The sequence below is a fragment of the Apodemus sylvaticus genome, chromosome 10 (assembly GCF_947179515.1).
Source record: "Apodemus sylvaticus chromosome 10, mApoSyl1.1, whole genome shotgun sequence".
Lineage (NCBI taxonomy): Eukaryota > Metazoa > Chordata > Mammalia > Rodentia > Muridae > Apodemus > Apodemus sylvaticus.
The window spans coordinates 97,760,613-97,783,331 of NC_067481.1; the positions used below are offsets into that span (position 1 = coordinate 97,760,613).

At 50.9% G+C, this 22,719-nt stretch overlaps 1 protein-coding gene and 1 long non-coding RNA gene across 4 annotated transcripts; one reads left to right on the forward strand and one right to left on the reverse strand.

Moving 5' to 3' along the window:
* On the reverse strand, nt 1-6,720 carry Bicdl2 (BICD family like cargo adaptor 2). The gene is made up of 9 exons (XM_052195811.1): nt 6,439-6,720; nt 2,927-3,142; nt 2,680-2,796; nt 2,449-2,595; nt 1,575-1,772; nt 1,312-1,461; nt 777-907; nt 464-584; nt 1-373 (listed from the first exon to the last, which is right to left on the reverse strand). The coding sequence occupies exons 1-9, from the start codon at nt 6,718-6,720 to the stop codon at nt 212-214; spliced, it is 1,524 nt and encodes a 507-aa protein (XP_052051771.1). The 3' UTR covers nt 1-211.
* A 7,388-nt stretch (nt 6,721-14,108) lies between these two features.
* Nucleotides 14,109-21,465, forward strand: LOC127694775 (uncharacterized). 3 transcript variants are annotated; one of them, XR_007979859.1, is made up of 3 exons: nt 14,109-14,368; nt 14,683-14,745; nt 21,223-21,465. It is a non-coding gene; the product is annotated as an uncharacterized LOC127694775 (long non-coding RNA). The 3 variants fall into 3 exon arrangements; XR_007979857.1 differs by lacking the exon at nt 21,223-21,465 and adding an exon at nt 17,131-17,373; XR_007979858.1 differs by lacking the exons at nt 14,109-14,368; nt 14,683-14,745 and adding exons at nt 18,203-18,460; nt 18,775-18,837.
* Nucleotides 21,466-22,719: the final 1,254 nt, after the last annotated feature.

The window sequence follows — 22,719 nt, forward strand, 5'->3', positions numbered from 1 at the left end:
TATAGATTCAAAAAAATAAACAGCTCTGCCCCCGCCACCCACCCGGGGCTCCTGCCCCAAAGCTGGCCCCTGCTCCCAAAGTGCCTCTGTCCACCTCTTGGGGCATGGAAGACAATGACCTCCCTTGGAAGTCATTTTAGGCCCCGTGGTTCCATTGGCTGTTAGGAAATTGAGCTCCAGAGTGAGAAAAAGTAGTCCTGGCCCCCAGCCCTCAGGTCCTTCGGAAGAGGCTGCTCAGAAAGCCTCCACTCTGCCCAGACCCCAGGCGCAGTGAAAAGCGGGTCTTCGAGCGTCTTGGGGCGGCTGCTGCCTCACTGAGTTCTTTCTGGCGCTGGGAGCGCAGCTGCTGTCCAATCACTACCTGCATGTCGTCCTGCAGGTAGGAGGCAAAGCAGGGTGGGTATGGGGGTGGGATCAGGTCAGGATGTCTGTGCACCAGTCCTCCCCGGGCCCGCCCTCTCACCTGCCACGCCTCGAGCTCCTGCGTCAGCTCCACCTTCTGGCGGATGGCGCGCATCAGCTCCCGGGACAGAGAGTCCCGCTCTAGGGAGACACGGCTGAGCTCCAGGGACAGCTTCAGGGCCCTGCGAATCAAAGGGGTAGAGGCGGTGGTCCGGGGAGTGCTGGGGTCTCCTGGACCTTGGTGAAAGGGGGGCTGAGGCTTCTGAGTCAAGATGAAGGCTCTACCCCTGTCAGGGTGGTGGAAATCAGCGACCCAGAAGGACCAGAGTCCAAGCCCCGCCGAGGCAGTGGGGAGGCTAGAATGCGGGGCTCACTTGTTGACTGCTTCGTCCCGGTCAGAGAGCGCACAGCTCAGGGCTTCCTCTGGCTTGTCCTGCGCCCTCAGCTCCTTCTGTCTCTGCAGCTCATCCCGCAGCGTCTGTAGCTCTGCGCGGTGCAGCGTGATCTACAGGCCAGGGAAGAAGGCAGACGGACAAAAGCCGTGAAGGACAACCTAAGGACAACCTGCCCTCCCGCGACCTGTCCGTGAAGGACAACCTAAGGACAACCTGCCCTCCCGCGACCTGTGCCTGCGCGACAAACACTGCAGGCAACACAGCCTGTGTTCAAATCGGAGCGGATCCTCTGACTCAGTCTGGTGGGGGTGGCGTAGTAAAGGAGAGGCAGGGTAAGCCTTCAACAGGGCGGATGCAGGGAAAAGTTTAGGGAGGACAGCGGAGCCCCAGAAGGCTTCCTGGAGGAATAGAGCAGCTCGGGAAGGCTACAGGTTCATTGAGAAGAGGGCTCGGCAGTGGAGATGGGAAAGGATTGGAGACCTGGGGCTCTGTGTGCAGTGCCGTGCTCCCCCACCTCATCCTGCAGCCTGGCCACTTCTGCCTCCTTCTCCTCCAGGATCTCCACTGGGCTCAGGGTTGCTCGCTTCTTGGGTGGTTCCAAGATCTCTTCCTGGATTGAGGGCTGGGGACTGGATGGCTCTTGAGTCTCGGGGGACAATGTGGTCTGTTTGTCAAAGGAATTGGTCAGTGATGTAGGTTACCTCTGGGAAAAGGAGGAGTCGAGCCTGCATCCTTCATGAATTACTCAAATGTGGGGCTGGTAGGCTACAAGCTCACCTGAGAGCCCCCGCATTCATTGACTTGCTGGTCTTGGTCCGGATCACTGTCTAGGCTGTGGGCGAGCTCGGTCTGCAGGGAGGCGCCCGATATCTCGGCGTCCTGGAGTCGTGACTCCTCCTCCAGCTCTGACACCCGTCGCTGCAGCCTCCTCAGCGAGCTCAGCGCCTCTCCAGCCTCGAAGCGAGCGCGTTCCAGCTGCAGGTCAAACAGCTGTCAGCAGGAAGTCGGCCCTCTGCGGTCGGCCCACAGGGGGCGCCCGAGGGCAGTGCAAGGGTCTGCACCCCGGTGGAGCAGGCCTGCTCACTCCTGAATCACAGTTACCTAGAACACCCTTTTGCAGGCACCAATTTCCTCAGCTATAAAGCAGGGCGTGTCTGGCATCATCCTGTGTCCCAGGTCTGGCTCCATCAGGTCATCTCTCACAGAGTGGGTCCCCTCCCTTGTGCAGTCTCCTTCTAATTCACTAATTGCTTTGATCTAGCGTTTATTGATTCTTCTGAGTCCTGCAGTCTCACCACAGTCCTTTGAGGTGTACGGTACCACTCCAGTTCACAAATGGGGAAACTGAGGCAGGGTGTGGCTAAGAAGCCAAACCATCTGAACTCAGACTGCCCTTCCTTTTCACTCCTTTCCACCGTGTCCACAGCCCCAGACTGTCCAGGCCAGGGATTTCTGTCTTCCTGGCCCTCTTCCTGGCCTGCCAGGCTGCCTGATGCACCTTAAAAGTTCCTGTCCCTCCCTCAATACACTTCCTTGCCTCCCACTTCCCGTCAGCGTCCCACTAGCTCTTGGTGATCTAACCGGCCATATCTCCCAGAAATCCCGCGGCCCTTGCCCAGCTGGCTGCCCCTCCCCCAGCCCCTCTGATCACCTCCATCCTGTGCTCTTTTCTCTCTCTACGAAGCAGCAGCAATTCCTCATGGGTGGTCTGTAGCCTGCCCTGCCCTTTGTCCACTTCTTCACGAAGGCCTCGGATCTGGGCCTCCAGGTCCTGCCGGCGGTCCTGCAGCATCTGGTTCTGGGGCCAGATGTCAGAGATGAGGCGGAGGTAGGGGCACGGGGCTGCCTGGGCCAGTCTCGGGGAGCCCCAGCTGCTACTCACCTCTGCCTGCAGGCTCTCCAGCCTCGCTCGCAGCTCTGCTTCTGCCAGGGCCTGAGTCTGACACTGCCCCCGAAGGGTGTCCAGCTCCCGCTGAAGCTCCTGCTCAGTCCTGGAGGCCTGGGGAGGGGGCGGACAGTGGAGCCATCCGTCGGTCTGGAGCCACCAACCCAGCCTGTCCACTGACCCGCCCCCCAACTGAGGACCTGTGCAGCAGTTCCCATCGCCCCGGGGGCCAGGGCCATCCCACCTGGGCCAGCTGCTGGCTGAGCCTGAGGTTTTGCTCGCTGAGTTCGCCCAGGGCCTTCGCCCGCTCTCGCCCACTGTCCTGCTGCTCTGACCGCTGCTCGCCAAGCTGGGCCCGCAGGGCTTCCACATCTCCCTCCAGCTCCACCGCTCTGGCCTCCCACTCAGCACCCCGGGCTGCCAGTCCTCGACGAAGCTCATGATTCTCCTGCTGCAGCCTCTGTGTGGAGGGAAACACGAAGCCACCACAGATTGGAGCAGACTCGGAGACAGAGATGGATGGGGGCGGGGTGGGGACACCCAGAGCTTCCGTGAAAGAGGCCAGACAGGAGAGCAAAAAGCAAGTCTGTGAGAGGCAGAAAGAGTGAAATGAAACCCAGACAGCTAGGAAGAAGCCTCCAGGCGAACTAGGTGGGCTCACACAGGCAGCGTTGGGAGCCAGAGCCCTGATGCCCACTCACCTCCTGCTGCCGCCTGGGCTTCTGGACCCGAAGTCGTAATCGACGTTTTTGGCGTCTGAGTCTGGTAGAATTTAAGCCCCGGCCCATGGCCTCTCACACGGGCGAAGTCTCCTGGAACTTCTGTGGGCCAGCTCGGCCCAGCCCCTCTTCCCATCTCCCTCTAATTAATCCTGGGCTGTCCCACTCAGAGCCCCACCCACCCCTCGATCTGCCTTCCCCCAAACCTGTTGGACCAGAGAGAAGGTGTGTGTGTGTGGGGGGGGGCACTTTACACACTAAGGTGCCCAGCATGGGAAGAGAGACGAGTCTGGGAGGCTCGCTGTCTCTTGAGGCCTTAAAGCAGGAAGGGATGGGCCAAGTGACTCTGACCACAGTTGCTAATTAAGAGCAGGTGTTCCTGCCAGGTGCTTTGCTGGCTCCCTATCTGCATTACTTCATTTCAGCCACTAGAGGGAGAACATTCAACATCCTCAAACGAGGAACCGGGGTCAGAGCTGGAAGCGTGGGACCGCAAGCGAGGTAGCCTGATTCTTAATATTGCTAGGGCAATAAAAGACTGCTTGGTGCTTGGTTCTGCTACTGCTTTTTTGACGAGTCCTTTTAATATCTTGCAAGTCCCTTTAACACCCCCAAGCCCTTTGTTCTTCAACTGCTACAGACATCATCCCTACTCAACATTTCCCGATTTCCTTCTATTCTAGGGTCTGGCTAAGTAAGAGCTGAAGGAGACCTTCACTGCTAGAGGGTCACAAGCAAATGGGCATATGCCTGAGTCAGGCAGATTCAGAGGGGGAGAGAGAGAGAGAGAGAGAGATTGAAAAGCAGAACAGGGGTTCACTTAAGGAGGGGCTGTTTTGACCGGGTGGTGGTGGCGCACGCCTGTAATCCCAGCACTCTGGGAGGCAGAGGCAGGCGAATTTCTGAGTTCGAGGCCAGCCTGGTCTACAGAGTGAGTTCCAGGACAGCCAGGGCTACACAGAGAAACCCAGTCTCGAGAAAAACCAAATCCAAAAAAAAAAAAAAAAAAAAAAGGAGGGGCTGTTTTCATTAACGCCTGCAGAGCAAGGGAGGCCGACCAAAAGGAGGGTGGCGGGTGGAACACAGTGCAAACCAGGAGCAAAAGCACACATCTGCATTCTCAACATCTGGGAGAGTAAAGGCTGGAGGAGGAGTTCAAGGCCAACCCTGAGTGGCAGAGCAAGCCTGACTCAACACTGGGGCAGGCAGGCAAAAGTAAAAGCCCTAAGAGCAGGCCTGCCTCACTGGAGGAACTGAAAGAGACCCTGTCAAAAGACGGGTATTGTCACTGACACTAGAGGCCACAAGTTCCTTGGACTTTTAGGCCACAGTGAGGAATTTCAGTTCTATGGTGACAGCTGTGGTTTGGGAATTAAGTCATACGCAATAGAGTACTTTTTCTTTTCCTCTTCTTCTTCCTCCTCCTCCTCCTCCCCCTCTTCCCCCTCCTCCTCCTCCTCCTCTTCCTCCTCCTCCTCCTCCTCCTCCTCCTCTTCCTCCTCCTCCTCCTCCTCTTCTTCTTCTTCTTCTTCTTCTTCTTCTTCTTCTTCTTCTTCTTCTTCTTCTTCTTCTTCTTCTTCTTCTTCTCCTTGACAGGTTTTTCTCTGTATCCCTGGCTGTCCTGTCCTGGAACTTCCTTCATAGATCTAGCTTGGTCTTGGAGTCACAGAGACCCACCTGCCTCTGCCACCCAAGTGCTAACATTAAAGGCATGCACCACTGTGCCCAGCCTAATTGCACTTTTGATATTCATCAGCTACTAGAGTCACAGAGTCCAGGAAGGCTGTGGCCAGGGTGGCAATGCTGCAGAGTCTGAGGCAGAGCCATGGGCACTGCCACCAGTGTTGAAGCTACAGAGAGTGACATACGGGATGGGGAATTCGGAACCAGGTGTAGAAGATTCAACAAGGCTACAGCTATGCAGAGACCTGTGCGCCACCATTTTTGTGCATACGCTGCTTGGTGGCCTGGCAGGGATGGTGCGGGGCATTTAGTCACCGAGGTCAACTGAGGGCAGGGAGCCAAGTCTACAGTGTGGGCCCAGGAGGGCATTTACAAATGCAGAGATGAACCCCAGGGTGACAGTGGGGCTGACAACAGACCAGGCAGAGGGAAGACCTGACCCTGCAACCCAGGATTAGACATGAACAGAGAGGTGCAAGGGAACCCTTAGCTGCGTGCAGGCTGGCAGTGGCTCCCAGTGGCAGGGTTTGCTGTTGATGAGGAGCCTTTAGGTTTAGAGAGGACCAACCTTGTACCCAGGGTCACAGAGCCAGACAGGGATCTGACACAGATCTTGTGTTCTTAGATCATTTATCTGTCATTGGGACAGGGTCTCACTATGTCGTCCTGGCTGGTCTGGTGCTTATGGGGATCAGTCCCAGCTTCACGTCCCTGCCTGTCCCTGCCTCCTGGGACCCTGGGATTAAGGTGTGATTAAGGTGTGTTCTCCCACACATCCAGCCTGAGATATTTATTTATCATGCATTGCTGTGCTGGGGACTGAACCCAAGGCCTTGCATGTGTTACAGAAATGCCTTGCTACTGAACCACTACACCTTATGTGTGAGTCCTCTCTGTATGTGCTGTGTGTGTTTTCTCTTTCTTTCTTTTCTTTTTTCTTTTCTTTTCTTTTTTTTTTTTGAGACAGGGTTTTATTTTGTAGACCAGGCTGGCCTTGAACCCACAGATATCTAGATTTTCCTGCCTCTGCCTCTGCCTTCCAAGTGTTGGGATTAAAGGCATGTGCTACCATGCCTAGCTCTTTTCCTCTGGGGACAGGTCTTGTTATGAAGCCTTTCTCTGCCTCTAGAGTGCTGGGACGATGGCTTTCCTGCCCAGATCTGTCTGAGAGGCATTACTCTCTCTGATGCTTCCCCTCTCCTCTTCGGTGCTCCCCTCTCCTCTTCGGTGCTCCCCTCTCCTCTCTGATGCTTCCCCTCTCCTCTCTGGTGCTCCCCTCTCCTCTCCTTGCCTGGCTCTCATTCCTGTCCATCCCAGCCCCGCCCCCTCCCCGTCTACCCCGAGGCCAGCTCACTTCTTCACGTTCCAAGTGCTGAGTATTCAGTGTTTCCAGCTGCCTCCGAAGCTCCTCGTTGCGCTCCAGAAGCATCTTGCCAAGTTCAGCGGCCAGCAACAGGTCCTTTTCTTTCTGTTGTAGCTGCAGGGCCAGGTCCTCTGGTTCTTCTGGTCCTGGCCCTCCTCCCAGGAAGGAATCTCGCCGCTCCAGCACAAAGGGAAAGAATCCTTCATCGCCACTAGGCGAAGCGCCCCCGGAGAGCAGCCCGGAAGGGAAGCTTGGCCCACCAGGGGAGTCCATGGTGCCTCCGCATCTGTGAAGAAAGGTTGTTGCTGAACATTGCCATTTGGCAGCACCCCCCTTCCCGGGCTCGCCCCCTAGTGGCAAGCACCTAAGCCTTTCAATCTTGCAGCCTGGGCCAACAAGGGTTAATGATCCATGTTGGCCACCCAGCTCCGTTAATGTCCTCAGGGTAGACTGAGGCTGGAAGCAGAATGAAACCGGCCATCTTGCCTTCACCTCCTGCCTCCTGTCTTTGTCATACATTCTTTGCCCTAGGGAAAATTTGTCCCTGCACTCTGGTGCCACAAGCAACCCAGTGACAGACCCTGCTCCTCTTCGCAGTCCCTCACCACCTGGGCACTAATCCTAGAAGGGCAGGCTCAGGTCGACTCTGTCTTAGGGATGAAACCAACTCCCTCTCCGAGGAGTGCAGGCTCTCACCAGTGGGGACAGCGTGTCTTGACTCCACAGGGATCCACCTCCTTCCCTTCCAGAAACTCCGGTCTCTAGCTCTTTGCCGTCCCATATCCTGATCTACTTTCTCAGAACTCAAGTGCCTTAGACTTCATTTAGCCTTGTCAGCCTTGATGGCCATCGCGTCCCTCTCCTGGACTCCAAGTGGAATCTCCGGAATCCTTATTTTATCGAGACTCGGGTATTCCAGCCTTTGCCCCTCCTGACTTAGGAACCTTCATCCGCAGACCCCCCAATTTCCCTGGGCCCTGGCGCTGACCCAGCGCAGGGCGAGGTAACAGGTTGTGCCAGCCAGCGCGCCACAGCCTCCACTTCAGGTTTCTGTTTACTTCCCGGCCCGCCCCTGGGGATGGGAGCCCTGTGCTTTACGAGGGCCGCCCGGGGAGAGGGGTTCAGGGGCTCAGGGGGAAAGGCCTGACACTCTGGTTTCTCCGAGCCAACCCCGGGAAGGTCCCCGCCCCCTACTCACCCCGGAGCCCACGCGCACCTGTTCCCCTCCCCTCGACAGGTGCCAACTATAGCTGGGCCGGAAAATCCCAGGTGTTACACATGTCCCAGGCCAGTTGTCCTAGGCTAGACCCCGGGTTCCCGGACCCCTGGTCTGGATATCCAATGCCTAGCCACCACCCTCTTTGCTGCAGGTGTCCGACTTCCCGGAGTTACTTCCAGAGTCCCTAGAGGCTGTTCCCGATCTCCTTCATCCTACCCTTCCGACCGGTCCTCGCCAACCATGCCCAAAACCTGGGTGTCCCGCCCTCAGCACCCCCTAGGCTCTTACCTGTCGCCACCGGGCTCCCTCCGAGGTTCCCCGATCCCCGATGTCCTCTTCCGGAGGCGGCGCCAGGTGCAGGCTTGCACAGGTGAGGGGGCGGTGCCGCGGGAGTGGCTGGGGCGCCCCCTGGTGGTGGGAATGGTTAGGCACTGTCAAAAGAGTGTCACATCTATCCATCTTGCTCCTAAGAGGAACATTAATTGAACACCTACTATGTGCAAAATTATAGACTGAGCAAAGAAGTTAGCTTCATACTCTTTCATGCTTGCACTTATGCTAGGAAATTATTAGTACGAATATTGTGGTAAGCCCTTCACTAAGAATGCCCTTTTATAGGATTTTTTTTCCTTTATGATATCCTAAGGAAGCAGCAGCTACTGACACTCTCTTTTATAGAAGGGCAGGCTGAGGTTCGGGGAAACCACCGGCTTTGTTTGGGGTACAAGTTTGTTACTATCTTAATTCCATTTCTATTGCTGTGACAAAGTGTCATGACCAAGGCAACTTATTAAAGGAAGCATTTATTTTGGGGCTCATGGCTCCAGAGGGCTCAACATCATGGCAGGAGCCTGGTGGCAGCAGGCAGGCTCGGTACTGGCGCAGTAGCTGAGAGCTTACAACTGGCACATGGGCAGGAAGGAGAGCGAGAACAACGCTGACCTCTAGTGGCACAGTAAAGTTTGACTTCCTAATCCTTCCCAAACAGTTCAACCAACTGGGGACAAAGCATTCAAATGTATGAGCCTGGGGGGGGGCATTCTCATTTGAACCCCCACAGTTACAAACAGTGAAATTAGGAGGTAGCAGCACTTGCGAGGCAGAGGCAGGCGGATTTCTGAGTTCGAGGCCAGCCTGCTCTACAGAGTCAGTTCCAGGACAGCTAGGGCTATAGAGAAACTGTCTCAGAAAAGAAGAAGAAGAAGAAGAAGAAGAAGAAGAAGAAGAAGAAGAAGAAGAAGAAGAAGAAGAAGAAGAAGAAGAAGAAGAAGAAGAAGGAAGAAGAAAAAAGAAAGAAGAAAGAAGAAAGAAGAAAGAAGGAAGAAGGAAGAAGAAAGAAGAAAGAAGGAAGAAGGAAGAAGGAAGAAAGAAGAAGAAGAAGGAAGAAGAAGAAGAAGAAGAAGAAGAAGAAGAAGAAGAAGAAGAAGAAGAAGAAGAAGAAGAAGAAGAAGAAGAAGAAGAAGAAAGGCCGGGCAGTGGTGGTGCACGCCTTTAATTCCAGCACTTGGGAGGCAGAGGCAGGTGGATCTCTGAGTTCAAGTCCAGTCTGGTCTACAGCACAAGATCCAGGACAGCCAGGACTACACAGAGAAAAACCTGTCTTGAAAAACCAAAACTATAACCAAAACAAACAAACAAAAAACCCAAAATCAAAACCAAAAAGAGGCTGGCAAGTGGTGGCCTGGGAGGCAGAGGCAGGAGGATCTCTGTGTATTTGAGGCCAGCCTGGTCTACAGAGCGAGTTCCAGGACAGTCTGGGTTACATAGAGAGATCACGTCTCAAACAAACAGATAAATAAAACAAAGCAAAACGAAGTTAGAAATTGGGATTCAGGGGACTGGAGCGATGGCTCAGCGGTTAAGAGCACTGACTGCTCTTCTGAAGGTCCTAGTTCAAATCCCAGCAACCACATGATGGCTCACGGCCATCCGTAAAGAGATGTGATGCCCTCTTCTGGTGTGTCTGAAGACAGCTACAGTGTACTCACATATAATAAATAAATGAATCTTTAAAAAAAAAAAAAGAAAGAAATCGCGATTCATAGCTTATGGGCAAAGCACTACTTGAAGAGGCAGTTCAGGGGCTGGGACTCCTGGGCCTGGGGTTGGAGGAGGCTTCCTGCCGGCAGAGACGTGGAAGGTGATGGGACTGAGACTGCAAACCTTCTGGGATTCTTGCCATGTCATTTGCCTCCCATCCCAACCCAGAACTCATAAGACAAACACTGGAAAGTTAAAGACACCGCTGAAGACACCCCCCCCCCCGTACTACCTGACCTCTTTGAAAGTCAAGCAAAGCGTCCCCTCCAATGGCCGGTCCCTTGGACCCCACCCAGCTCACCACGCTCAGCAGACTTTGGCAAAGGCCTTCCAATTAGCCAGGTGCTGAGCTCATCTGGATATGATGAGGAGACTACAGCCCTCCCTCTGGGAGGCTCACAGCACACCCAGGATGTGGGAGGGAGCATGGACCTATGAACTGGAAACAAACCAATAAAACAGTAGAACAAAGAGTCTCAGTCCACGGGTGCTGACATCACGTGGCTTCAGTTCTAATTCCAGTTTGGCTGTTGGCCAGATCTCTCTCTCTCTCTCTCTGTGTGTGTGTGTGTGTGTGTGTGTGTGTGTGTGTGTGTCTGTGTCGTTCAGCGGACTAACCCCTAAGGCCCTCAGTTTCCTTATCTGTAGGTAGGGGCAACAGTAGTTTTTGGCTTGCAGGGGTGTGAAGATTCATTGACAGTGAAGAATTCTACTTGGTGACTCATCTGTGTATTCCATTGTCTCTCACCCTCGGGACAAACCTATGAGGTCACCACAGTGATAGGTGAGGAGCCCAGATGTGAGGCATAAAGCCAACTGTTTGTGGGTGCCTATACACCTTCACCCTGATAGTCTAGCACTGCATTCAGGTGTGTGTTTTTCTTTTTCTTTTAAAATGGAGTCTTCCTATATCACCCAGACTGGCTTTGAATTCTCATTTCCCCTATTTTCTGTCTCTACAGCACCACAGTTTTGGACATCCGAATGTAATTCCCACCTCTGTACCTAGCTGTGGGACCCCCCTACCTTTGGAGACTTCCGGGTCTATCCCCACTTTTCCTACTCATCTGGAAGAAGCAGGGCGGTAGTGTCCCTGGGGAGGCACTGGAGTAGCTGGAGATGAGGGATCATTCAACAGTACTCTGCTCTTCAGTGGTGCTCACAAGCAAGCCAGCTTCTTGGAGGTCCTAATGAGACATGGCTAGGAGTGGACAGAGGGAGAGTCCTTCTTGGGGACACCTTCCGAGAGCTTACAGTGTCCTGGTCGAGCTCTGATGGGCACCTAGAGGCCAGGCAAGCTTGAGACGTCCCTTCTCTTCTACACAGGCAACCGGACAGGAAGGGTATTGGTTCCAAACCTTGGTCCAAAAGCCTTTAGGCTTCTGTGTCACGTCCAGAGTCTATGAACAATAAGTATATTGTGGGGAGAAGGTAAAACCTCTGTATGAAATATTTCACACTGAAGGCACTGTTGATTTATTCTTTTTTTTTAATGATGTGTAGATCTGATTTTGTTGTTGTTGTTGTTGTTTTGTTTTGTTTTGTTTTGTTTTTGGAGACAGGGTTTCTCTGTGTAGCCCTGGCTGTCCTGGAACTCACTCTGTAGACCAGGCTGGCCTCGAACTCAGAAATCCGCCTGCCTCTGCCTCCCAAGTGCTGGGATTATAAGCATGCGCCACCACTGCCCGGCTGTTGATTTATTCTTAAAAATTACTTAGACCCTTTCAGAGTATCAAGAAACTAGCTGCAATTTTTTTTTTTTGCAATTGCAGAGTAGTATTTAGCTAACACAATGACGTCATACATGTTATATCAAAGACAGGGTGATGAAAGGAACGCTGTCCTTATATATAGCTAATTTGTTCCATATGTCCACAAGAACCTGCTTCAAAGCCTGCTGCTGAAAGGCAGACATTATAGAATAGTGATCTTGATTGAGTCTAGCCTGATCTACATAGCAAGACCCTGGCTCAGACTCGAAGACATACAAGTTTCTTTAGCCTTGCATTTCACCTTTTTTCTTAGAAAAGGTAAGTTATTTTCAGGCAGAGTGGCTCGTGCTTATAGTATGAATACTCAGACAGCTGAACTCAGTCCAGCTTGGCCTGTGTAGGAAGTCCTGGGCTATCCTGGGCTACAGCATGAGATTCACCCTCAAAATCCTGGGCAGGGGGAGAAGAGTGACGTGTTGTGATGGGAGAGATGCTTTATAGACAAGGAGGAAGTCCTTCTAAACCCAAGTCTTCTATCATCTTCATCATCATCCTCTTGTTCTTTCCAACTTTGATGCCTACTTCAAGTTTTTCTTTAACTCCGTGTACAATAATATCCTTTTCCTGTATTTTCTTCCATTCAGCAGACTGTTTTCTTTAGTACCAGAGATTGAATTCAGGGTCTCACAAATTCAGGGTCTACAAAAAAAAAATAGGCAAGAGTCTTGACTACTGAATTAATATTGCCAGCGCCCTTCAAAACATATTTTAAGCCAAGTGGGATGTGTTCACCTTTCATCCCAGCACTGAGGGGCAGGGGGCAGGGGGTGTCTGTGAGTTCGAGGCCAGCCTGGTCTACAGAGTGAGTTTCAGGACAGCCACGGTTCTTGGGGCGCGGGTAGGGGGGAAGAATTTTGAGGAATCCCAGAGCTCAGGAGGCAGAGGCAGGAGGATCTCTGGAAGTTTGAGACCAGCCTGTTCTATATAGCTAGCGAGTTTCAGAATAGTCAGAGCTACATAGTGAACCACTGTCCCAAAGCAAGCAAGTAAGCAAGCAAGCAAAACAACAACACAACAACAACAACAAGAACAACAACTGACGTTTTGCCTGCTTACACTCACTCTTGCTGGCAGCTTCATCTACTCCGTTGCCGAGGCAACCTTCACCAATATTAGAACCAGCTTCTGGGTCCCAACATAAACTAAAGAAATCCCCCAGGCCTTCAGCACCAGGTTGGGAGCGCTGAGACTTCCAGCCTCCTGGACTGAATGATTTCCAGACCTTCCAGGCTTTCCAGTGTCAACAGCCAGTGTTGGACCACGCAGACCATGCCTTGCTTCCTCCTGCTTTGAATACCCAACACATCTTCAGTTCCTTTCGACTTTGGATAATTTCATCGTAAAATGGGTCTAAGATCAAAGTACCAGAGGGGTACGGTCTTCTGCTACAGGTAGCCCCTCTTTTCCTCAATCACTGTCCAGCATGTGTTAGTGGGGACAGAACTGCCTACTCAGGAGGAGTGTACAGATGGGAGCTCTGGAGTCTTTTGGAATCTCATGCCTGTGTCTATCACCTGCTGTCAGAGGGATGTCATAGAGCAGCACTTCCTCGGTGTGAGGGAGGCCTGGGATTCTGAGGGCCAAAGCCCGTAATCCAGAGAGACCTGCACCTAGGAGGTTCCCTTTGTATTCAAAGTTAGACCACTTCTCTGAGGACAGTTGGAACTTGGGCAAGGAGCTACTTGCTCTGCCCTGAGGTTTCTTGACTTGGGACACAAGCCCAGAGAGCTTCCTGAAGAAGTAGGAAGGACACCCTGGCTGGGTTCCGAAACCTGCAACCCAGAAGTTGCCACAGGCGTCTCCAGGAAAGCTGAGTCCCTCTGGCCTGCCTGCCCAGAGCCAGTTGGTAGAGCCTTGCTCTTCCAGATCTCTGGGCTCTGGGAGATGACTGCTAGAGTCTGAGAGACCCAGCGTGGTGATTTAGAGTAACGCCTTTCGCCTGCTTCAGGCCAGCCATCATCGAGTATAGCCAGAGTCTTGTCGATGGCTAAGCCCCCCTCCAGTCACAATGGATTCCCCAGCCTCCTTGTCCACTTTCCATAGCCAGGCGTAGTGGCACAACCTGTAATCCCAGCATCTGCGGAGGTGGAAGTAGGTGGATCAGTAGTTCAAAGCCATGTCAGGGCTACAGGAAACCCTGACTCAGAAGAAAAACCAACAAAGCCTCTCTCAGTGCATTCAGATCCCTTTTTATTTCCCCTTTAGGAGAAATATAGGTTTCTATTTCTCTTTCATAAGGGCCTTTTCCAGTTAGGCCATATATATATATATATATATATTTTTTTTTTTTTCTTGTTTGCAGATACACTCTCCCGTTTAGAGTCCTCTGAGAAAAAGCCATGTTTGTCACAGCATATCTGAGGTGGGAGCTTCTGGGGGGCGGGGCCTCCAGAGCAGCCTCAGCTACACAAGTTCAAGGTCAGCCTGGGGTAGAAAAAAGAGAGAAAAGGAGGAAGGGAGCGTGGGAAGCAGGAGAGAGAGACTGGGGGCAGGGGGAGAGATGGGGAAGGACTCATACACAGAGAGGCAGAGAACTGTGATTTCTGGTCACTTCCTGTGCTTCTCCAGGAAACGTGCCCCAGCAGTGCCTGTGATGACGTCAGTCTCTGCTTGCCTCTGCTCTTCTGGAATTTTCCTTGCCTGTGTTCAGCTCTCTACCTCAGAGCACCACCTAGTGCCCGCCTGTTTCTCAGGACCCCTTACCACTCTATAGAGCTGAATGTACTGCTTAGCACCTTGCGTCCCCTCCCCCCTTTGAATGTGTGTGTGCCTGAGTATATATGGGTGTGCGCCACACGTGTACAGGAGCCCGCAGAAGTCGGAAGAGCAGAAGAGGACATCACATCCTGTGGGACTGACTTGCAGGCAGTCGTGAGCCTCCGTGTAGAAGGTGGGAACCGAAACTGAGCCCTCGGAGATTAGGAAGAGCTATGCCAAACTTTCTTTTTTCTTTCTTTCTGTCTTTCTTTTTTTATTTTATTTATTTATTTATTTATTTATTTATTTATTTATTTATTTATTTATGGTTTTCTCGAGACAGGGTTTTTCTGTATAGCTCTGGCTGTCCTGGAACTTACTCTGTAGACCAGGCTGGCCTCAAAGTCAGAAATCTGCCTGCTTCTCTGCCTCCCAGAGTGCTGGGATAACAGGCGTGCTCTGCCGCTGCCGCCCGGCTAAACTTTCTTTTTTCTAATTGTTTCCAAGGTCTGGTGAGATGGCTCAACACCTGCCAGCTGAGTGACGGGTGGAAGAAAAGAACCAACGACTGTAAGTGGTCCTCCAGCGTCCACACATGTGCTATGACGACATGTTAGTGCTGCACGCACCCCGTGCGCCCAAATTGGATAAATAGATTTTCAAACTTCACACTCCCCAACAAAACAAATGAGCCAAAAGTGAGGGTGCAGGTCTGTGACCCCAGCACTCCAGGAAAACTGCCATTTATTAGAGTAGCCTGAGCTACCTATTGAATTCCAGGCCAGCCTGGGCTACCTGTCAAGACCGTGTCTTAGCTGGGTGTCACAGTAGATGCTTGTGATCCCAGAATTTGACAGATGCACAGATGGGAAGATGAGCAGTTCAAGGTTATCCTAAGCTACATGGCTAGGCCGGGGGCAATCCAAGCAACATGAGACTATGTTTCAAAAATAGCAACAGCAACAAACCCTTTCCTAAAAGCTAAGCAAGCAAACAAAACAATGTTATTGATTTGAGATTAGTTTCTCAGGATTGGTCAGACAACATGACTTAATGACAACACTGTGCCTTTTCACAGTTCTGGAGGGCAGAAGTCGGTAACCAGAGCCTCTGCCTCTGTTTCTCTGTGTAGCCCTGACTGTCCTGGAACTCTCTCATCGGACCAGGCTGGCCTCGAACTTAGAGATCTGTCTGTCTGCCTCCCAAGTACTGGGATCAAAGGTGTGTGGCACTGCCACTTGGCTACATTTAAAACTTGAAAGTTTTTTTAAAAAAATGTTTTTCCATTGCAGAGACTGAACTAAGGCCTCCAGAATGGTGAGATCTTCTCCCAGCACAGCTTTGAAGTGTTTCGTTTTGTCTTTGAAACGAGATCTCTAGTCCAGGCTTTCCTGCCAGCCTGGGATTACCTCTACAGTTAAAGTTCACTTTGAACTTCCGACTCTCTTGTTCACATCTACTGGGTGCTGAGTTACTGTGCCACTAACACTTGTTCATGTGGTGCTGGGAATGGAACCCAGAGCTTCAGGCATGCTGGATGTACTCTGCTAATTAAACTACATCCCTAGTTTGTAACTGTTTTACATATCACGAGTTTCCACGGAAGTGGAGCACAGCACAATCACCCTAATCACGATTAACTCACTCTTTCCCACAAAGTTCTCCATGACCTTTGCAGTCAGTGTCTAACCCCTGGTAACAACTGAACCATGTTTTCATGGATTTCCCACAGTGCCCCCTACAGGGAGTAGGTTGAGGCTGGAGAGATGCCTCAGTGGCTGCTCTCTGCAACGATTCAATTCCCAGCACCCACAGGTGGCTCATAACTGTCTGTAACTCCAGTTCTGGCTGATCTGGCTTCCCCTGCTGGCCTTTTGGGGAACCAGGCATGCACATGATGCATATATATGAATGCAGGCAAACGATTCATACACGGAAGTGTTTTTAAAGATTTATTTATTTATTTTACTTATATGAGCATACTTTAGCTACTTTCAGTCACACCAGAAGAGGGCATCAGATCCCACTGAACTCAGGGCCTCTGGCTTCTGCAACCCCATCAGTGTCAGATCCTCACTGGGACTCCTCTCAGACATCCTGTTGTTGCCCTGTGTCATGGAGGTCACAGCACCTGAGAGGAGAGGCAGATGGATCCTTGGCTCCGTGGTGAATTTGAGCCCAGTCTAGTTGTCAAGAAACCTTGTGTCAAAAACAAAGACAACACCTAGGTGGTGGCAGCGGCTTACACCTTTAGTCCCATTACAGGGGAGACAGGCAGAACGTTTGAGGCTAGCCTGGTCTACAGATCCAGTGCCAGGACAGCCGAGGCTACACAGAGAAACCTTGTCTAGAAAAAAAACAAAAATAAAAACCCAAAGACAATACTTAGTGAATATCTCTATGGACACATGGGAGGGGGTTTCACTGTGTCTTATACACAAGCGTGGAGTTACTGGGGGGCGAGGGCTGGGAAGACAGTTCCAGGATCCCTTGCTGTATAATAATTATCTCACAACCTAGATGCTTAGCAACCTTTTATTTATTTTTTTTGGAGGGATTGGACCAAAGCTTTTCATTCGATAGGCAAGTCACACCTTAAGACACACCTCTAGATCAATAGTTCTTAAAAAACCTCTCTCTCACAGTTGTGAGGTTGGCAGATCTGCCTTGATGAACTTGCAGGTAGATTGTATTGTGCTGGGGTGGGGTGGGTGGCAAAGTCAGTGGAAGTTTTTTCCACACCCACACTGGGTGTCTGGGCTGGCTGGCTGGATCAGTACAGGGTGAAGATTAGATCCCACCTCTTAAGTGGCAGAGTTGGCATCTGTCTTTCATGTCACGTTGGCTGACTTGCCAGAGCTGTCTAACATCAGCCACACACTAACCCCTGAGTGCAGGGTTCCATTCTCACCCCGCCGTTAGGATCCTGATTCTGTGGTGTTTTATTGTTTGTAGTTTGTTCTTGAGGCGCGTGGAGGGGCCGGACCTGCAAATCCAAAGCTCCGGGACCTCCATGACACAGGGCAACAGCAGGATGTCTGAGAGGAGTCCCAGTGAGGATCTGACACTGATGGGGTCGCAGAAGCCAGAGGCCTTGAATCAAAGCAATCACTCACTGCAATGTGTGGGCACACTACAGATTCCACTAGGAGGAGTTATTTTTTTTTTTTTGTTTGTTTGGTTGGTTGGTTTTGTTTTCTTTGGGGGGTAGGTTGCAAGGGTGGAGGGCAGATGTGAAGGAACAGGGAGGGAGATGAGTGGGATTGGGTACATGATGTGAAACTCCAAAAATAATCAATAAAAGGTTAAAAAAATAAAGTTAGAGGATGTCCTATATATTTTTATGCTGACTCTAATCCCCATTGCTTGGGAATGTGTTTACTTCAAGGTCTGGGGAAGACATACCAGGGGTGTCATGAACCAGATATGACCATGTGAAGAGACAGGAAAGGGGCAGCTCCCTCTATGCCTAGAGGTTTCAGGGGAAACCGAAAACCAAGAAAACTCCTGGACCTTCCAGGACTGTAAGAAATGAATTTCTGTGTTAAGTCACCTCAGACTGAGGCTGGAGAGATGGCTCAGCCGTTAAGAGCACTCTTCCAGAAGTCCTGAGTTCAAATCCCAGCAACCACATGGTGACTCACAACCATCTGTAATGAGATCTGACCCCTTCTTCTGGGGTGTGTGTGTACTCACATATAGTAATAAAAAAAAAAAATCACCCAGACTGCGACATTTGTCCACACTTCTGTGGAAGAATAAAGGACACCAACGTTTCAGTTTACATCTGCAACTCCTTCATCCTTCCCACTATTTATTTCTAAAATGCAGAAAGAGAGAAAAGGAGGAAGGGAGCGTGGGAAGCAGGAGAGAGAGACTGGGGGCAGGGGGAGAGATGGGGAAGGACTCATACACAGAGAGGCAGAGAACTGTGATTTCTGGTCACTTCCTGTGCTTCTCCAGGAAACGTGCCCCAGCAGTGCCTGTGATGACGTCAGTCTCTGCTTGCCTCTGCTCTTCTGGAATTTTCCTTGCCTGTGTTCAGCTCTCTACCTCAGAGCACCACCTAGTGCCCGCCTGTTTCTCAGGACCCCTTACCACTCTATAGAGCTGAATGTACTGCTTAGCACCTTGCGTCCCCTCCCCCCTTTGAATGTGTGTGTGCCTGAGTATATATGGGTGTGCGCCACACGTGTACAGGAGCCCGCAGAAGTCGGAAGAGCAGAAGAGGACATCACATCCTGTGGGACTGACTTGCAGGCAGTCGTGAGCCTCCGTGTAGAAGGTGGGAACCGAAACTGAGCCCTCGGAGATTAGGAAGAGCTATGCCAAACTTTCTTTTTTCTTTCTTTCTGTCTTTCTTTTTTTATTTTATTTATTTATTTATTTATTTATTTATTTATTTATTTATTTATTTATGGTTTTCTCGAGACAGGGTTTTTCTGTATAGCTCTGGCTGTCCTGGAACTTACTCTGTAGACCAGGCTGGCCTCAAAGTCAGAAATCTGCCTGCTTCTCTGCCTCCCAGAGTGCTGGGATAACAGGCGTGCTCTGCCGCTGCCGCCCGGCTAAACTTTCTTTTTTCTAATTGTTTCCAAGGTCTGGTGAGATGGCTCAACACCTGCCAGCTGAGTGACGGGTGGAAGAAAAGAACCAACGACTGTAAGTGGTCCTCCAGCGTCCACACATGTGCTATGACGACATGTTAGTGCTGCACGCACCCCGTGCGCCCAAATTGGATAAATAGATTTTCAAACTTCACACTCCCCAACAAAACAAATGAGCCAAAAGTGAGGGTGCAGGTCTGTGACCCCAGCACTCCAGGAAAACTGCCATTTATTAGAGTAGCCTGAGCTACCTATTGAATTCCAGGCCAGCCTGGGCTACCTGTCAAGACCGTGTCTTAGCTGGGTGTCACAGTAGATGCTTGTGATCCCAGAATTTGACAGATGCACAGATGGGAAGATGAGCAGTTCAAGGTTATCCTAAGCTACATGGCTAGGCCGGGGGCAATCCAAGCAACATGAGACTATGTTTCAAAAATAGCAACAGCAACAAACCCTTTCCTAAAAGCTAAGCAAGCAAACAAAACAATGTTATTGATTTGAGATTAGTTTCTCAGGATTGGTCAGACAACATGACTTAATGACAACACTGTGCCTTTTCACAGTTCTGGAGGGCAGAAGTCGGTAACCAGAGCCTCTGCCTCTGTTTCTCTGTGTAGCCCTGACTGTCCTGGAACTCTCTCATCGGACCAGGCTGGCCTCGAACTTAGAGATCTGTCTGTCTGCCTCCCAAGTACTGGGATCAAAGGTGTGTGGCACTGCCACTTGGCTACATTTAAAACTTGAAAGTTTTTTTAAAAAAATGTTTTTCCATTGCAGAGACTGAACTAAGGCCTCCAGAATGGTGAGATCTTCTCCCAGCACAGCTTTGAAGTGTTTCGTTTTGTCTTTGAAACGAGATCTCTAGTCCAGGCTTTCCTGCCAGCCTGGGATTACCTCTACAGTTAAAGTTCACTTTGAACTTCCGACTCTCTTGTTCACATCTACTGGGTGCTGAGTTACTGTGCCACTAACACTTGTTCATGTGGTGCTGGGAATGGAACCCAGAGCTTCAGGCATGCTGGATGTACTCTGCTAATTAAACTACATCCCTAGTTTGTAACTGTTTTACATATCACGAGTTTCCACGGAAGTGGAGCACAGCACAATCACCCTAATCACGATTAACTCACTCTTTCCCACAAAGTTCTCCATGACCTTTGCAGTCAGTGTCTAACCCCTGGTAACAACTGAACCATGTTTTCATGGATTTCCCACAGTGCCCCCTACAGGGAGTAGGTTGAGGCTGGAGAGATGCCTCAGTGGCTGCTCTCTGCAACGATTCAATTCCCAGCACCCACAGGTGGCTCATAACTGTCTGTAACTCCAGTTCTGGCTGATCTGGCTTCCCCTGCTGGCCTTTTGGGGAACCAGGCATGCACATGATGCATATATATGAATGCAGGCAAACGATTCATACACGGAAGTGTTTTTAAAGATTTATTTATTTATTTTACTTATATGAGCATACTTTAGCTACTTTCAGTCACACCAGAAGAGGGCATCAGATCCCACTGAACTCAGGGCCTCTGGCTTCTGCAACCCCATCAGTGTCAGATCCTCACTGGGACTCCTCTCAGACATCCTGTTGTTGCCCTGTGTCATGGAGGTCACAGCACCTGAGAGGAGAGGCAGATGGATCCTTGGCTCCGTGGTGAATTTGAGCCCAGTCTAGTTGTCAAGAAACCTTGTGTCAAAAACAAAGACAACACCTAGGTGGTGGCAGCGGCTTACACCTTTAGTCCCATTACAGGGGAGACAGGCAGAACGTTTGAGGCTAGCCTGGTCTACAGATCCAGTGCCAGGACAGCCGAGGCTACACAGAGAAACCTTGTCTAGAAAAAAAACAAAAATAAAAACCCAAAGACAATACTTAGTGAATATCTCTATGGACACATGGGAGGGGGTTTCACTGTGTCTTATACACAAGCGTGGAGTTACTGGGGGGCGAGGGCTGGGAAGACAGTTCCAGGATCCCTTGCTGTATAATAATTATCTCACAACCTAGATGCTTAGCAACCTTTTATTTATTTTTTTTGGAGGGATTGGACCAAAGCTTTTCATTCGATAGGCAAGTCACACCTTAAGACACACCTCTAGATCAATAGTTCTTAAAAAACCTCTCTCTCACAGTTGTGAGGTTGGCAGATCTGCCTTGATGAACTTGCAGGTAGATTGTATTGTGCTGGGGTGGGGTGGGTGGCAAAGTCAGTGGAAGTTTTTTCCACACCCACACTGGGTGTCTGGGCTGGCTGGCTGGATCAGTACAGGGTGAAGATTAGATCCCACCTCTTAAGTGGCAGAGTTGGCATCTGTCTTTCATGTCACGTTGGCTGACTTGCCAGAGCTGTCTAACATCAGCCACACACTAACCCCTGAGTGCAGGGTTCCATTCTCACCCCGCCGTTAGGATCCTGATTCTGTGGTGTTTTATTGTTTGTAGTTTGTTCTTGAGGCGCGTGGAGGGGCCGGACCTGCAAATCCAAAGCTCCGGGACCTCCATGACACAGGGCAACAGCAGGATGTCTGAGAGGAGTCCCAGTGAGGATCTGACACTGATGGGGTCGCAGAAGCCAGAGGCCTTGAATCAAAGCAATCACTCACTGCAATGTGTGGGCACACTACAGATTCCACTAGGAGGAGTTATTTTTTTTTTTTTGTTTGTTTGGTTGGTTGGTTTTGTTTTCTTTGGGGGGTAGGTTGCAAGGGTGGAGGGCAGATGTGAAGGAACAGGGAGGGAGATGAGTGGGATTGGGTACATGATGTGAAACTCCAAAAATAATCAATAAAAGGTTAAAAAAATAAAGTTAGAGGATGTCCTATATATTTTTATGCTGACTCTAATCCCCATTGCTTGGGAATGTGTTTACTTCAAGGTCTGGGGAAGACATACCAGGGGTGTCATGAACCAGATATGACCATGTGAAGAGACAGGAAAGGGGCAGCTCCCTCTATGCCTAGAGGTTTCAGGGGAAACCGAAAACCAAGAAAACTCCTGGACCTTCCAGGACTGTAAGAAATGAATTTCTGTGTTAAGTCACCTCAGACTGAGGCTGGAGAGATGGCTCAGCCGTTAAGAGCACTCTTCCAGAAGTCCTGAGTTCAAATCCCAGCAACCACATGGTGACTCACAACCATCTGTAATGAGATCTGACCCCTTCTTCTGGGGTGTGTGTGTACTCACATATAGTAATAAAAAAAAAAAATCACCCAGACTGCGACATTTGTCCACACTTCTGTGGAAGAATAAAGGACACCAACGTTTCAGTTTACATCTGCAACTCCTTCATCCTTCCCACTATTTATTTCTAAAATGCAGACGGAGCTCCTGAGCCTCCAGGCACCGAGCAGTCAACGAATTCCATTGACCACTTCCGTCCATTCTGACCCGCAGCCTGCACCTTGATTACTCCAGATTCCTCTCAGCCGGTTTTCACTGAAATCTGATCTCCTATCTCTTCGTTTCTCTAGCTGGAGGGGAGACTCTGTAGGTCCTCTGCAAAAGATTGGCTTTTTTTTTTTTTAAACCTTTTGCTTTTCTCCTCGCGTGTAGGTTTTGGATTTAAAAGCTTAGTCCGGGGAGGGATGGGGGAACTTTGAAATGGGAACAGGACCTGAGTTTAGAGTCTAGAAGTGCCAGCGCCCTGTGCTCAAAACAGGCTCTGTACATCTGGGTGGGTTGGAACAATGGTCCCGGGGCAACCATACTGCGCACAGCTGGCCCGGGCTGGGACCCCGCGGCGAAAGGAAGCTACAGAGCTCAGAAGGCCGGCAGCCTGGGGTCCCCCGGCAGGGCGGCAGGATGCGTGGGGGAGGGGAGCTGCGGCCACCCCGCCCCCGGCCCGCGGTCCTAAGGAAGCAGAAGAGAGCCCTGCGACGGAGCATGGATCTGGGAACAGAAACTTTTAGACTGAGGCGACGGAGTAGAGGACTTGTCAGC